The 17,009-nt window shown below is 37.9% G+C and overlaps 1 protein-coding gene across 1 annotated transcript in view; it reads left to right on the top strand.

Moving 5' to 3' along the window:
- Positions 1-324: 324 nt before the first annotated feature.
- The window catches only part of LOC132987422 (obg-like ATPase 1), a 40,916-nt gene continuing 24,231 nt past the window's right edge, over positions 325-17,009 (top strand). The window contains exons 1-4 of the mRNA XM_061054480.1: positions 325-484; positions 587-678; positions 4,873-5,016; positions 6,448-6,575. Of these exons, the coding sequence (XP_060910463.1) occupies positions 470-484; positions 587-678; positions 4,873-5,016; positions 6,448-6,575 (379 nt within the window). The 5' untranslated portion in view covers positions 325-469. The remainder of the gene's footprint in view (positions 485-586; positions 679-4,872; positions 5,017-6,447; positions 6,576-17,009) is intronic.

The following is a 17,009-nucleotide window of genomic DNA, read 5'->3' as shown; positions in this document are numbered from 1 at the left end:
TGCTGTATGAAGTCTATAAACTGTAAAAACAAATGGAAATGGCAAAATAGCTTGGACCTGTCAGTTAAGGGATGTGACTCTTGGAAGTCTGCAGTCAGACGACTGTCAAATAGATGATTCAAATGTTAATGGAAAGGAGGCAGCAGCCGACAACACAGCCAAGCCTCTGCTAAAGATTGTCTGCTTTTAACCAACATTTCAATGTAGGATTGATTTGTATCTGCTCATCAACCTGCATCTGTGCTATCGACAGCTAAATTTGGAAGTTCAGGTCAGCCTGCCAGCTTACAGTGTCAACTTTCATTTCCAGAGGCTGCATGTGCTATTTTGAGTACAGGGAGCAGTTGAAGTGCAGTCGACTGGCTACATTTGAGGACTTAGCTTAGCCCATTTTCTGTCAATGAATGTGTTTTCTCTTCTCTGAGTCTGTGAGCAGTCGTGAAAAATCAGCAAAACTGAAGCGTGGGAAATGGCTCCAAAGAAGGTTGACTGTATTTCAAACAGCTTCATCCTAAAAATCTGCATGTACAGTAGGTTATGTCATGGCAAGTGCTCCCTCTGACATTATACACGCTGTCTTTATCAGGGAAAAGGAGATGATGCAACAAAGCCCCCGCCTCTGATTGGAAGGTTTGGCACCTCGTTAAAAATAGGAATTGTTGGTCTGCCCAATGTTGGGTAAGTAAAAGTTTTATTCTCGAAGATATAGTTTCCCATTTACACCACTCACACTGCATGCAGCAGCATGTGCCCTCTCCACATCTGAATGTCTTCCAGCCATGATACCAAAAATATAAATGCATGTAAGGCAGCATGTAAGGAGGTCGCAGTCAGACGAGAATTAATTCACTTAAAAGAAAAGTTGCAATTAAAGGCAATATTCAAATATATGTACATTTGTTTTGCGAGATCTATTCAAGTTACTTTCAAAGGATCTCTGTAACCACACCTTATAAAGATTAAAGACAAAACATTAAAGGAGTGTAGTAGCCCTCTACAGGGCGCTGATGGAGTAGTAGTGAACGTGCCCCATGTACGGAAGCTGTAGTCTTCCTATAGTGGGCGGCCCGGGTTTGAATCCAACCTGTGGCTCTTTTCCCACATGTCACTCCCCACTCTCTCTCCTCGATGTCAGACTCTATCCACTGTCCTATCTTTAAATAAAGGCGTAAAAAGCCCATTGCAAATTCTGCTCATTATGGATTTTTTAAGGATTTTTTTTTTTTTTATTCTATACTTTCGGAGTGTTCTTAAGTGTGATAAAACACACAAGCCAAGAATCAAATCCCAAAAGATCTTCTCATCCAATTTTTTTTGATGAATTTGGTAAACGTAAAAGAAAGAGTTCTTGTGATTTGTATTCTGTGTCCTTTAATATATGAATGTGAGCATTTCATTGCAGCAGTGAGCTTTTTATCAGATAATATAGTTTAATTTTTATGCAGTCTTATTGTTCATGTGTTATAATCCATCTCTACATTTGAATAAAACAGCATGATAGCAAGTAAAAATAAACCTACCACGCTGCTGTGAATGCACAGAGGAATATTAAATGAATTAAAAAAGAAAAACATAACAAAGCCAACAGTCCACTCACTTTAAATATCTATCACTTATCGCTCATTCACACATGCACTGGTCAGGGTGCGTCAGACACAGGTCTCCAGCCAATCGCTGTGAGGACACACATGAAGACAGTCTATCACAGGGACACATCACATTTTGTATTTGTGTTGTGTTAGGAGGCTGACAGGCTGTCTGCATGTCAAACCTGGTTAAAAAAATACTCCTCAGTGGCAGAATGTAATCACAGGGCAGATCTACTTTGACTCTCTGTAACCCTCTTTGAGCCACAGGGTCACAGTGACTCCCAGTTCTGATTTAAGACTCATTACTTTTAGTCAACAAATGCCCAGAAATAACTGAAAGTTTAGTTTGGGCATGTTAAAGTGAATGTACTATTTCAGGGGAACATGAAACCACAGACATTGTTTCACTTTAACTCTATTCATGCAAACTGAGGGTGCTTGTTTAATGCCATTTTTGGATGCTGCCTATTGGCAATGCAGAATAAACATTCTGTTTAGCTTCAGTTTGTGCCTCTTTCTCTTGTTGTCCTATAGCTGTTTTGCCAGATTTCACAGTTTACTGCACTAAGAAACTCTCTGTGTTTTCATTTCTTGCACCACAGAAACCACAATTTCTTCCTGGTGTAAGAAGTAGAACTCGATGAGGTTGTGGCCTGCCACACCACATTTGTGTCAACATGTAGACCCTCCTTTGGTTTCCTCATGAATGAACCATGTTCAGACGCCGGCCTGCTGTTAGTTGGGCGTAACTGACCAGTCTTCACACATATGGGAAACTTGAGATTGTGATTCAACCAATCTGCAGCTATTTCAACACTAAGAGCTGCACAGCAGTTCTGTTTACTGCCATGCTTTCTGCCTAAAGGCACAGAAAGAGTTTAGTGTCGCAGTTTAACCCCTTATTGGGACATAGACAGTATATTCTCATTACCTACCTCATGAAGACTGGAAAGATGTCACGTCTTCATTTATCTGAAGCAGACTTTAATTAGGTAGAGTCAAAACTCAAACTCAAGATAATTAAGTCTGTATCTTGCTAATCTAGCTTTTGCAATTGAAAGGCCCCAAAAGCCCAAATGCTATGCTTAAATATAAGTGTTGTTCATATGAGACGATATGAACCCCCAAATATTTGTCAGTTTATTTTCCAAAGAAGTAAAAAATAAAAAAAACTCTTTGTTTTCCATACGATTCTTTACTGGCCTACATTTGTACTTTTTCTTTATTTCATACTGATATCTGGGTAATAATCAGAGTCATTATGAAAGTGAATCAGGCAGCTTGTGTGAGCACAACAAAAGATGATTGTGATTAACGAGTCGTTCAACCAGCAAATCAAACAATCTGCAATCTGATATGAACTGACAATAAAAATATCAACCTTAACAAGGGTCATGCAAATGTTAGCTCCAAAACATTTATTGTAAAAGTGCAGCTAACATGACTGAATGTTGTTTGAAAAACATATTTAAAAGTGTTTATATTGACTGTACTGTTCTCCTCATCCATCTTAACTTTGTATTAAGCTCTTAGTCTACTAATGGAGACCCTTACGCTCTGATAGTTTTATATTATATACTTGTGGTTTGTATTCTGTGTCCTTTAATATATGAATGTGAACATTTCATTGCAGCAGTGAGCTTTTTATCAGAGAATATAGTTTAATTTTTATGCAGTTTTATTGTTCAAAATCTGTCATAATCCACCAACCAAAAACTCTCTCATAAATGCTAAACTGGTTCTGATTTCAGGCTCAATAGTTTATTAGTTAATGAACTGAGATTAATAGTTTACCCTGCATCCTTTGAATAATAATGCTTAGTGATTTCTTTATGATTGCTTTTGTCAAAAACCCACAGGTGCTTCTTCCAGGCACAGGGGTGACAGAGAAATACAACAATAAAAGTGATCCTTCACTTCTATTTACAAACAAACAGGGTGATTATATTCACCAGTATGCCCTAATATTTACTGGTATGCCTTATAACACAAGAATTATTACATCATAAGATGGATAAAAACATCACTTAAACCTCTCTATCCCTCAAGTATGCTTTAATATAACAAAATCAGAGGATCTTCAAAATTTGCCAACCTCAGTTTTTTTGGTAGACTACAATGGAACTAAAGCCCGACCGATTAATCGGCCGGCCGATATTAACGTATCCACTGACTATCTTGATAACTTAATTTGAGGGATCAACACAATAACTGTGTTTATCTATAGATCATATCTACAGATCAAAGACAGATATCGGCCCGATATATCGTTATGGGATTTTTCTCTCCATAATGTCGATATTGGTATCAGACACAAAAATCCCTTATCGGTCAGGCCATGAATTAAACCAAATCTTATATCAACAAATAACTCTTTGCTCAAGATTAACTCTGTTGCATTTTTTTTTTTTTAGATTTTATCCTCTTGTCAGTTTTAATTTCCACGTGGAGTCTGCTGGCTTCTTCTCATGTGTAACTTAAGAAGGAGTTTGCACTACCACCGATGTAAAAACACAGAAGTCTGGCAGCAAAAATCCCCAAACTCATCATTTCCCCTCCAACATGCCAGCATATTACACACTAACTTGCATTTAAGGCAGTACATCATTTTCTGTGCAATTATTTAAATGACCTGATGATGGTTGTTTTGTTTCTGTGGGGTTGTCTCTCCTTTTGTCCCCCAAGGTGACCTGAGAGTAGCCATCAAGTATGTCAGAGAAACAGTCAAGCTTTCTATAAGGAATTAATGCACGTCCTCTAACAATCTCCAGCAATTTCATGCCTATAGGACTTAACAACCAATCATTTCAATGTGAAGCACTGAGGGAGGGCGTAAGGAGGGAAAGTCCAGGATTATAGTTAACTGTGCCATTATTACTCTTAGACACTTGCCACTGTCTGTAGATCTTGAAGTACACTTAAGCTGCTTGTGCTGCAGAAAATAAATCTCTCCTTGATCACAACACGGGGCGGCGTTTGGCCGATCAGCTAACATCTATCAGAAATGTATTTTGCCCCCTTGATTCCTCATACAGTCGATGTATTGTGGGATTTTCTGACCTTGTAATTGGGCATTATAACATGTTTTTGATTTAAGTGATCAAATATGTCATCCATTACAATAACCTTTTCCTTCATGTGCAGAGTTTGAAAAAAAAGAAAAACGCAGATCTTGCATGATTTACCGGAGTGTTTCAGGATCATGCTATCGAACCATCAGACTCCACACACACAAGCACTTTCACACGAATTGCCCTCACTGCAGTTTCTTTTTTATTTTCAGGAAGTCAACCTTTTTCAACGTGCTGACAAAGAGTCAGGCTGCAGCAGAAAATTTCCCCTTCTGCACCATTGACCCAAATGAAAGCAGAGTGCCCATTCCAGATGAACGCTATGATTTCCTCTGCCAATTCCACAAACCTGCCAGGTATGGGGTCTCGCCGTTCTCCTATTATTCACACTTCAGATCTGTAGTCTTCGCTGCTCCTCCTGCTATAGGTATGAGAAAACATATAACAATGTTGTTGACATGTTGCTGCTGGTGTGGTGTGATGTGTGATTGCTGATCCTCTCTGAGGGTTTTCTGAGAAGGGGGAAAGCTGCTGCATGTGAACCTTCAACACCTGGTTATCATACACATTTACAGAGGCTGTTCAAGCAGGTTGGATTCAGATTTGCTGTGTTGATAAATTACTTGCAAGATTCACCTTTTTGAGTGACAAGAATACATGTTGAATAGCAGTGAACAGTGCAAGAACTTAACTGCTTTTCAAAGAGCAACATGTGTCTTTGTGGCATGCTTTTACCTGCTTCTGGCTTTCCTATGCTGTGAACTGTAAAGTCTCATTTTAAACACATGCAAAACAGATTCCACTGCTGTAAAAAATGAATAGTTACACCAGTAAACTCCCAAAAAAACCCTAACGTTTGATAAAACACAATACAATTTTAGAGTATCTGCCGGTCTAACCTACCTAAGGAACTACTTCAGCATCTTTTTCACTATTCACCACTGAACTGTTTCATATTTAGTCATGTAATTATTAGTCTTTTCTTATTATGTTTATTGTTGATATTTAATGTTGTACCTGTACATAAGAGAGCACAGTTCACCAAAGTTAAATTCCTTGTGTGTGTAAGCATTCTGATTCTGATTCTGAACCTTTGAGGAAAGTCCTTTCAAAAGACAGAAACTGTCAATACATTGATCCTGATAAGAAGCATTGCCCGTTATATATGTTATCCCTTTGTGCCACAGGTCTCTACTACTGTACAACAACTTTCAAAAGCACATAAATAAGTTAATAACAGAAGATAAAATTATTCTGAGAAATGAAAGGAAGTAATATAACAAACCGATATAAAAGTCCACAATATTTCCCAACAGATCAGATGTCTTTAAAGCTTTTTTCTTATCGACACTTTCAACCAGAGTCACAGAGTGTCTGAAGTTCAACATAAAACGAGGAATTGTTCAGAGTAACTGAAAATATCTGGCTTCATGGATTATGATGTTTTCCCAAAACGTGCAGTAAATAATGTTTTTAAGTTGCTGTGTCAACATCTCATCGTAGACGTACCAGGTCCTACAGACTTCAACTTCCCATGTGCCTGTTTGAGTTTGTGTTGCAGCCTTTATGTTTGTTTTTTTCTTTGCTGCGGTAGTGTTTTCTCTTTACAGTGCGAGACTTCTCAGCCACCGTATAATCACCACCATCTAACCATCTAGCAAAGCCACATTTTTAAAGTAATATCCCTTTCCATGCAAACGGTTGTATCAGATCACAATGTTTTTTGTTAAAATAGTATCCAAACTATAAAAGTCTGATATTTTCTCCTCTCACATCCTCTGCTGCAGTAAAGTCCCAGCGTTCCTTAATGTGGTTGACATTGCCGGCCTGGTGAAAGGTGCTCATGCTGGCCAAGGCCTGGGAAACTCCTTCCTGTCCCACATCAGCGCCTGCGATGGCATCTTCCACCTGACACGTGAGTCACAGGTTAATGGTTGATTCCCCTCATGGGATTCAAACCATCAACAAATTACAATAAACTGACACAAGCTGTTCTCTCTCACTGTGTATTTCATACTCTATTCAAAGCCGCTGCATTAGAAACAGTTGGTCACACTAAACAGTTTCTTTAGGGGAAATGCCTTCGTTATGTTATAAAGTGAGGAATCTTGTGTGATTGGTGCCAAGATCAACAAAACAGTCCAGATAAATGAAATCAGACCAGACCTCACAGTCCTACTGGGAGGCTCCCAGAATGAGAGTCACAGAAGTGGGAAAGTGAGAGAGTCTGTGCCTAATCAAGGTTTTCACAAAATCAGCAGCATATTCTGAGGTTTGGAAACTTTTCATGATTGAAAGAGAGTCCAGATGAAACACAACATGATATTCTAATGTGAATCCTAATGTCACTTTTGATTAAGTTTGGATGCAGTGAAGGTAAGTGAGTTAGTTATTCATAACCACATTATGGAACTTTCCATTTAACGCCATGTATAACTTTAACATTTCTTATAATGAAGTTAACGATAAATTGATATATTCAGTCCGTCCCTCAGTGAGACAGGCTTAAACTCGTTTATTTTCCAGGTCTACCTATATCTTAAGTTCTTCTGAGTCTGAGATGTAGTCTCTGTTTTACACTAGAACAATTTGATTCAACGCAAACAAAATGAATGCACACACCCCAACCCTGATTTATTTGACATATTTAAAATACATTTAAAATCATCGTTGTTAGATTAGCAGTTCATCGCTGCTCGCTGCCTTCAATGCGATGTTGCACAGCCTGACTTCATATTTTCTCTCGTCTTAAATAGTGCAAAAGGGAGTTTTTTTTAAACAGGAATGTTTGTACAGACAAGTGTTCATCTTTGACTCAAAAGATAGTAAACACTTTGTTTTGTTTACTGTAACCTGAAGATGTTAAATATGGCTCCAGCACCTGCTCAAAGAACTTTCATTTATTTTTATACTTTTACCTTTTATCCTGTTACCGAGTCTCCCATAGTGTGAAAGGAGCTCTGATAGAGAATTAGTCATAGAAAGCTTTAAGATTTGTCCATTTCTCCTATATTGTTCCTCAGTCCCTTTATCATTAAGATGTGTATTACTTCTGTGCCAGTACAGTTTTCAAATGGCCCTTGACTCTTTGTAGTTTGTAAGAAAGTGAAAGATCACCCACTTTTAGACCAGTAATGATTAACAGAGTGGAAATGTAAGGTGACATTAAAGGGTCTGTTGTCAGTTTAGCTCTGAATGACTTTTGGTAGAACAAAAGTTAGAGGATGCAGCCAAAGGTTGTTCTTTACTCTTAAATGTTTTAAAGGCCCTCTGTTTGAGGCTTTCAGTTGATTAACATTTAAAAAATCTGTACTTTAATCAAATGTTTCTCTAAAAAGAAAAGAAGAAGTATGTTCCTAAAACCTCTGGCCTCTGCAGGTTAAGATGACTTAATTATAAAAGAGTATTAAGTGTATATGTAGGGGACCATTATCAGCTGGTTAATATAAATATTGTCCAGTTGCAAGTATTTACAGCAAGAAGTTGAGTGTTGGATCAACTCTAGATAACTACAGCGGCCTTATGTGTTGTATATATCAATACAGTGTGAGAATGTGTAGAATGTAATTGATTATTTCCTTGTAATCTGCTGCCTTTCTGTGACTAAATTTAAAGTGTGATGAATACATTTTCATAACTTATGTAGGTATTTGTATTTTTTTAAACATTAACACACCCACAGTCCTTTTAATATGGTTCAAATGTATATGCAAGATCCTGACCCAAAACCACCTCTTTTGTTTCTGCTCGCACAAAGAAGACAAACATCCTTGACAGTCAGATATAGTAACAGAGACAGCTTCTTCTTCTACTTCTTCTTCTTCTGTGTGTGTTTATATCTCTCTGCTGTTGCATGCCATTGTTTCCACTCCGGAGGATTCCTTGGAAACAATGTGGTATGTTTCACAAGTTAACCATTAAACATAGCTTTTGTAATTATATCTATCTGGTGTCAGGCAGACTGCAATGCTGAAGCCACCACTTTTATATGGGGTGATTATGGTTGTGGGGGAGAACACTTTTTGGTGTCTGGTATGTTTTTTTATTTTTTATTTGTTTAAATTAGCAGAAGAGTTTCTAAAGATGATGGAGAGAGACGCTCAGGATCAGTAACATTGTAGTGGTGATTGTCAAAAGAGTCAAGCAATTCAATAAAAAATACTCAAAATCTATCGTCCACTGAGGCACCAGAGTCATGACGCTGAGGTCAAAAAACATTTGGCAGGAAAGTAAAGATTAATAGTGTCTTTGAGAAGAAGAAAAAAAAAACACATCCTCCCGCTGCCTTCTGATGGCACTTCTAATTCCCCATATATGCGCATTATCATTATTATTATCTCTATTAATTTAAGCAAACTTAATTCCCTGTATACCTGGAACCAAATGAAAACAAAGAAACAAATGGACAAATTATCATTTGTTACAAAGCAGTGTGAAAAGCTCCAGTTTGTTGGTTGAAAGTGAGCAGGTGCCCTCAGCCTCATTAATTGAAGTCTGAAAATCATATCACACTTTCTCGACAACACTGCCTTTGAAATGATTCATTCTTTACGGCTCTCTTTTGAAAATATTAAATTTCCTCCAGGGTGTCGTCTTACTGGATTTTCCTCTTGTTATCTCCAAATCCCCCCCGGTACTGAGCACCATTATGAATATATCTCAGCCCCTTAATGACTTTGAAAGGCTTGGTAAATAAAGGGATTGGCTTTCTACAATAGCTTCCAAAAAACTCCAGAAGTGCATTAAGACATCCTGAAGCTGATTCTGTCAACGACTGGTGTTCTCTGGTCGGATAACATAACAGTATTCAGACTAAGTGTTTCAATGCTTCTGCAGTGACTGGAACACGTCGCAGTCTGAGACACAGACATGTTCTCCTTCATCTGCTCTTCTGTTCCCCGCTAGCCGCTCTGCCAGCTCACCTGGCCTTATTCCCAGATGTTTGGTTTCCAGCAATTAGATGTTTGAATGCTCACACAGTGTCCCCGCGTTGCTGCAGGAAGGCTCTGGTTCACTTCTAATGAAGACTTACTTACGGTTGCACGGCACTCAGTAAGAACGTAGCCTTGAGATACGGTGGTAAAGCACATTTACTCTTTAGGGATGGCTGTGGTTGTGGGCATCCGGCTGGAAAGAAACTGTTATTTTTGGTTTAGTGTCTCTTCTCGCACTGTGATATTCATGCTTTCAACACCTGAACTCCTGGTTAAGTAAAATCCCTTCCCTCCTTCTGTCTGCGGTCTGAAGTAGAAACAATAAAGTCACCATATAGGACAATGTTTGTTATTTTTAAGGAACCAACCAAATCAATTTCATGTGATCATAATCAGTAAGTGGAATCTCTAAAGAGAAAAAATAATCATCTGCAGATTTAAAGCTTCTATGAGGAGTTTTTAGCCAGTTATGAATCAGACTGAAATTAATATTGTTGCATCTTTAAAAGCTAGATCATCAGTATAAAGATCCACTATTTGTATAGAGTTATTTTTAATACCTGTAACTTCTGCTTCTGGGCTAAGTGTTTAGACTAGAAGGGTTTTTACATGCTGAAGAAGAAGTCTTTTATTTTACATTTCCACAGCAAAGGTTCTCGATGAGTGATACATTTGACTAATAAAAGAAATCAGGATAAAGACAATGGTACAAAAAAAACTACTAACTTATTTAAAGAACAAATTTGTCAAAGTGATGAGGTACAGCCTACAGCTTTGTCCAAGGAGGATGCCAAATCAACACAAACTAAAAGTTCCTCAAACAATCTGTAAGACATTTAAGTCATTTTTCTAAAAACGATGTTCTTAAAAAAACATAAAATACGTTTAAAGATAGTTTCGTATCGTTTTGTTACCCTCCAGCAGCTCTTGACTTAATGACACAAACTTGTAAATCTTTGGTAGTAGCAGTTTGTACAAAATCTAACAGAACCAATGGCAGCTGAGTTGTTAAGTTCAGAGAACAGTTCTGTTTGGTTTGCACTCCAGGATATCTAGAAACATTTGCTATATGGTGTGATGGTGTAATGGTGTACAGACTGTGCTGCTATGCTGTACAACAATGAAAGTCAACGAGAGTTTTAATATCCTTTTTAACTCTTTAGCTCATCACATACATCAGGATTACCAATCATCAACAGTTTTTTTTTTTCAGTTGCCCTACTGATTTTTGAAAAAGGTTTAGACATATATTACTTCTGTGTACTATTATTTGTATGTAAAAAGGTTTTTTTTAACTGTATCTGAAAAAGTTTACAACTCAGCTCTTAATACAGTGTTTTAAGTCGATCATGAGAATAGTTGTAAACAATCCAGGAAAGTTGTCAACAATAATCTCTCTCGATAAATTGGTCCTAAAAACTCACCTTCAAACATTTCCACTCTTCAAACACCTCCAGCATCACAGTCAGCTGATCCATGAATCATCACAGCCTGACGGATACATAAATCTGATGATAAGGATTGTTTAAATCACTTTGTAAATCATGTAGGTCATTGTATCCAGTTTGGTTATTGCATCACTCAGACTTCAGCATAGTCTCCTCTAATCGCTTACAGTGAACAAATCAAACTGATTGTTTGGCTTCAGACGTTAAGAACAAACTGGATTGAGTATTGAGACAGGGATGATTTATGGCCGACCTGCCTCCTCACTGACGCCAGTGATGGCTGCGCTTCAGGATGTCTGTCTCTTTACTCACCGACTCACCAACTCTAAAACTTGACAAACATCCAAGACACCTCGCCCAGCCCCGTGACTATCAGTGTGTGACTATCTAAACAGCAGTGAAGGAATTTGTCAGAAAGTCAGTTGCTTAATCAGATGTAGTGTCGACATTTACATTTTCCAACAGTCCCTCTAAGAAATCTGATTTCGCAATATTTCAGATCGATTTTCTAAAAGGCAGAGAAATGTGACAAAAAACTTTGAAAGTATTCTGCTGTAAATGCAACAGTGCTGATATCATATTGCGTCGGGAAAGAAGAATCTAATATATTTTAATAAGAAAAGTCTTACTTATACCCTAATGCAGCCAGGTACTGCAGTTTTTATTACATGCTACCAAAACAGGTGTAAATAGTGCATTTAATTGGCACTGTTTTTTAGCAGCGGATTCTTTTGGTCTGTTAGTGAGCTTTTTTGGAAGTAGGTCAAGTTGTCATGTTGATCCCCCAAAATGTATTAGAAACAATTCAAAAACTAGTTTCTAATACATTTTGGGGCTTTTGGTAGTAGTGTTGAAGGGTTCAGTTTTTTTTTCATTTTCCCATAAAAAATGTAGATTTGAAGATAATCTTAAAAGTGAGATTAGCCTACTGTAGCTTATCTCACATTGATATCTAATGGATCAATTAGCATTATTTTTTATAGAGGTTAAGTAAACAATACATTGATGGTACTCCTCTATGATGTTGTAGTTAGCTTAGCATGAGCGCTTTTTTCCCCTCACTAAGTTTTTTGATTTGACATAATTATTGTATTATTGATTGAGTCACATTTTCTCCATGATGATCCTCCATGTTGCATTTCATTTACAGTTATTGTGTAATATAAACAGCAGAATTTTGCATTATAACAACACAAATGGCTTTTAAAGCCTTCTTAAGAGTGTGTGATAAGAAATGACAGATGGGATAATTCTCTGCATTGACTATAACTTTGACATTCCTTTCTTCTCTTGCAATTTATTTTTTAAATGTTTTCATCAAAAGTCCTTATTACACATACAAGTGTTTTATAGATGGTACCAAACCATCTGTCATTTCTTATTACATGATCATTTTGGACAATTGATACACATGTTTTATGTATTGAAGTCATTGGGTCTGTTGTGCTAACATTTCACTGTGAAGGCCTTGTTTTCAACAATCATCCAAAAACCCTACAAGGTGTGTATCTTACACTTGTATGGACCCCGGTAAACTGTCGAATGAGCGCCAGATTATCTGACTTATCTTTTCATTTTATGTGCAGCCATGGTTCACTCTGTTGACACAAAGTTAACTGTTTGTTTGTACCACTGTCTCTGCAGGGTCCTAGCACTTACCTTTTATGTCTTGCATCATAAATCAGTCTTGAATATAAGCTGCCCTGTGCTGCACGAGGCTAGGTTTTATGTCAGTTGTTGTTTTTACCAATAGTTTGTTTTAAATCCAGATCATTCAGCTGTGGGGATCATGGTCCTTTGTGTGTTTCAGTCTGTGTCGTGCCGCTGTCACAGCATTTAAATGAGCATTTTGCTTCGAGGGAGAATGAAGAGTTTTTGTCAGCCTCCACTCATCGTGGATGATTAGAGCAAAACGTCTCCCCATCTTGACTGGAGATCGCCACAGCTCCCGATCACATGCTCGGTGATTGAAGGTCGCAATATTTTGAATTCTAATGGGGGCTGCGAGATGAATTGCCTGAAATAGACTGTAGGATCTTCCTGCTTCCTCCTTGTGCCCCCCTCGCCCGTCCGCTGTGAAAGGAACCACTGGGAACGGCGAGGCCCGATGATCATAGAATTATTGGATGGTGATTCTAAACCCTTCAAAGTGGAGTTGCTATGGAGATCCCGCTCCAAACTGTGAAATGATTCACCTTTGAAAGGCTGGAGGGCCTGAAAGCTGAACACATCATTGTTCAGGTGGCAGTTGGTTAGGAAATTGCCGGTGCCTGTGCAATCAGCAGCACTATAGTAGTTAAGGATCTAAAAAGGTTTGTTCTCTGAATGATGTGGGACAACAGTGGTGTGCATATGTCGGCTCCATTCAATCACGGCACTCTGTTGCTCCCAGGTTTAACAAAAATAAATAGAATGACAGAGGTTAAACTAATGATTAGGGAATTAACACTGTTGTTTTTGGCCATTCTCCACCACAGTCCCATTTAACATGCATCACATCAGGCTTTTCTGAAGAGCTCTACCTTACATGTAGTGTTTTTAACAGTCAGTAATATCAAACATGTTGGGAAGATGCACCAATAATAGTAGCTTTGGTGTGACACAGTAGATTGCATAGTAAGTGGAGACATTTGAGATTCTGGTATTCATACTATCGAACACTGTGGTTTCATTTTGATCTATTTGGAAAGATGGGATCATGTAGAAAACATGAGTGTATCTCTAAAGGGCTCAAACCTGCCATTTTCAGGTGTCAAACTGCTTTTTAGCATCAAATGTATTTGCCATAATTGACATATGCAAAGAAACAAGGATGGATATGCCACAAACTCTGTTACAGAAGCAGAGAACTACAAATTGCAGTCAATTTCATGTATCCCCTAAAACGAATGTCGAGAAGATATTTCTTGAATGAACATAAATACCCTTGTGTGCATTGCCAGTGTTTTTTTATGCCGAGAAGACATGCATAATGTGCTTTTCCTGACAGACTCATAAAATAGCTTTTACTGCTCTGAATACCAGGAGAATTGCGGCTACTGACTTTGCATGAACATTTTAAAAGCGACGCGAGGAATGCAAGTTCTTTAGATGTGCTCTTACCCCGTCTTGCATGTGAAAACCTGCACAGGAAGTTAAAAGTCAATGAATACTGTAATTTAGCTGAATTATGTTGACCACATATCCTCCCAGGTAGCTACATCAGAGGAAGCAGCTCAATCAGTATTGATCTCGACTTGACTCAGATGACTGCCTTGTCTGTGTACCTGACAGAGAAGTAATGATAGAAGATAGCTGCTGCTCGCTGGGTGTTTTCAGGTGTTAGACCTGTACAGACTGGAAAAAGATTGCTTAGTTTTTTTTAATACTGGAGGCTGAATCTTCCTTTTGAGGTTTAATGAGAATGTCATGTGTTGTCTTTGTTTAATTTTTATTTATTTCTAAAAAATTATATGTTCATATTTAAATGTCAGTTCATGCAGTTTTATTTTCTCAGCATGCAGTGCTGCTGTAAGTCCATCATTTTGCAGAGATTAGCCTGATCCCTAATCAGGCCACTGAACAGCACTCACCCTCTGCAGACTAATCCTTTTGTTCGGCTGATAAAGGAGCACCTGTTAATAGTGTCTTCAAAACATGCCCTATTGAAATGAAGCAGCAAAATTGAAATTGTGAGACAGACCTGACTCCTGAAACAGGGCCTTTCCAACCTCTGTCTTCCCCTTTCTTCTGTGTTTTTACTGTCGTGCATGTGGCTTTGTGTGGCGCCGCAGCCTCATAAGAGCTGTCTTCCCAGAGCCAGTTGTTAAAGGACTAATTGTGGAGATTGCCCCCTCAGATTTCTCTCACTCTCTCTCTCTCTCTCTCTCTCTCTCTCTCTCTCTCACCTCATACATTTGTTCTCCAGCTCTAAGCCTTGAATGGGACAGCATTAAAGGAGATGTGAATGTTAAATTAGGCAAAATTAATTAAAGCAAATTACTTTGGAATATGTGGCAGTCAGAGGAGAGTGTCAGCTGATGACTAAATAGTGAGTGATCAGCTGCTCCTGTGCTCTGAAAGCTCCTTTGAAATTTTGATTTATTTGCTTTTTATTAGGGATGTAGAACATTAGTAAGTGTTGATTATTTATTTTAAAAAGTAAAGAATGTGCTGCCCTTATACTAGGTGTTTTAAGTATTTTAATTAATTAGAATGACATAATTGTTTTTATCAAATTGTGATTTATGCCAATCATTAGAGGTCTATTTACCATCTGAAGCTTTAAAAAAAAAAAAAACCTCTTCAAGCCTAATAAATATGTACGAATTTGAACCACAGACTTGCATGCATTTTCCATTTGAATCACAGTGTATCAAAACTGTACATCATAATTGTTCATAATGTATGTATATTCTTGCAGCTAACAAAATGATTACATTGCATTATATTTTCCTAGTTCATGCAGACACAATAGCAAATTTTCTTTCCAATCAGCACTGAACAGGGAGCTGGTAAATTGGAGCAGCAAAACAATAATTCCACTGATTAGCCCCTTTCTGTGTGGCGTAAGCGAACTGTTTATACTGTGGAGTACCTCTGCAAGAGGAGAGGAACCAAAACAGCCTGATTAGGCAAAGAGTAATTGGATAAGTTCATTTCAGCATGAGGACAACGCACAGGATGACAGCTTGCACAAAAGTCTGCAGCTTCTGTTGACTTGCATGAGTAATAAGGACACCTTTGCAGGATTTCTCGTTTGTCATTCTGTCATTGAGCATTAATGTTTAGATGTGGATGATTGAGTGTAATAGAGCTTAAGTTTATGGAAAAGCAGGTACTTCTTGCTCCTTAACCTAGCAGAAGAATAAGGCGCTGCAGCATGATCAGTAAGGGATTTTTATATTGGTTCATTTTACAATTTAAAGTATCTTAAAAGAAATCAGGCAATGTTTTGTATGTATAAATCGATCTCTGCCAAAGCTACTTTGACTCTTGTTTCCTACAGTTTTTAACTGTAAGCTAATGCTAACAGTTACATGATAGCATGCTCATGCTGTGTGACTATTGCCATGCTGACTTTGAGCAGGTCAACTTTACCATCTTAGTTAAACATGCTTACATAGTAGTTATTGAAAATCATTTTATGGTGAACATTTACATGGCAAGCCATCAAACTGACCATATTACTGGCAATTTTCTTCTGACGTCCTGCTTAGGGTTGGGAGCTAAAATGTTGTTAAAATGTCATTCTGCTGTTTTCCAGTTTTTAAGTCATTTCAATTTGGGGAATCTGAAAAATCATAACTTCAACAACATTTGACCACAGTCAGACACAAGCTAGTGTTAACATTTAACTATTGCACTCTACTGGTACACAGAGGCTGAAAGCAAATACAAATACCTTAGAATAGTGTTAACACCATTTATTTTGGACCTAGCTAATATATCTTAAACTAGGAAGTGAAAAATGTTAACATTAGCATTAGGGCTTAGAGTAGCCAATAGGCTTTTTTATCTCATGATGATGCAGCAAGATCTCACTTTTCAAATGTATTTTCCTTATTATGTGAGAAGCCAAGAAATAATAATGCTTGTTAGATACCCTGCATTAAAAAATATATTATCATTTGAATACTGTAGGACTTCATAATTCAGCATTTGAGCTTCCCACCCTGAGCGTGACATCATAGGAAAATAGCCTCCATGGGTAACATTTTTCTTGAAACGGAAAATGTCAAACTCCTGGTGGTCCTGAAGTTAAAAGTCAAGGCTTCATCAATGTAAGTGTGATGAATCCTTGACCATGAGTATCTTTTCAACATTTCATGGCAATCCATCCAGCAGTCTTCTTCAGTGATGCACTCAGAGGTACACATCTGCAGTCAACCAGGATATTGAACTGATATGAAGAATGGCTTGGGAAGACTTTGCTGTGTAGACTATTCAAACTCTCCAGAGATTTACATACAGAGTAAAGATACTGTG

The sequence above is a fragment of the Labrus mixtus genome, chromosome 13, assembly GCF_963584025.1.
Source record: "Labrus mixtus chromosome 13, fLabMix1.1, whole genome shotgun sequence".
NCBI classification, from domain to species: domain Eukaryota; kingdom Metazoa; phylum Chordata; class Actinopteri; order Labriformes; family Labridae; genus Labrus; species Labrus mixtus.
Note: the sequence above shows the minus strand (reverse complement) of the source record. Positions and strands in the feature narration are given on the sequence as shown.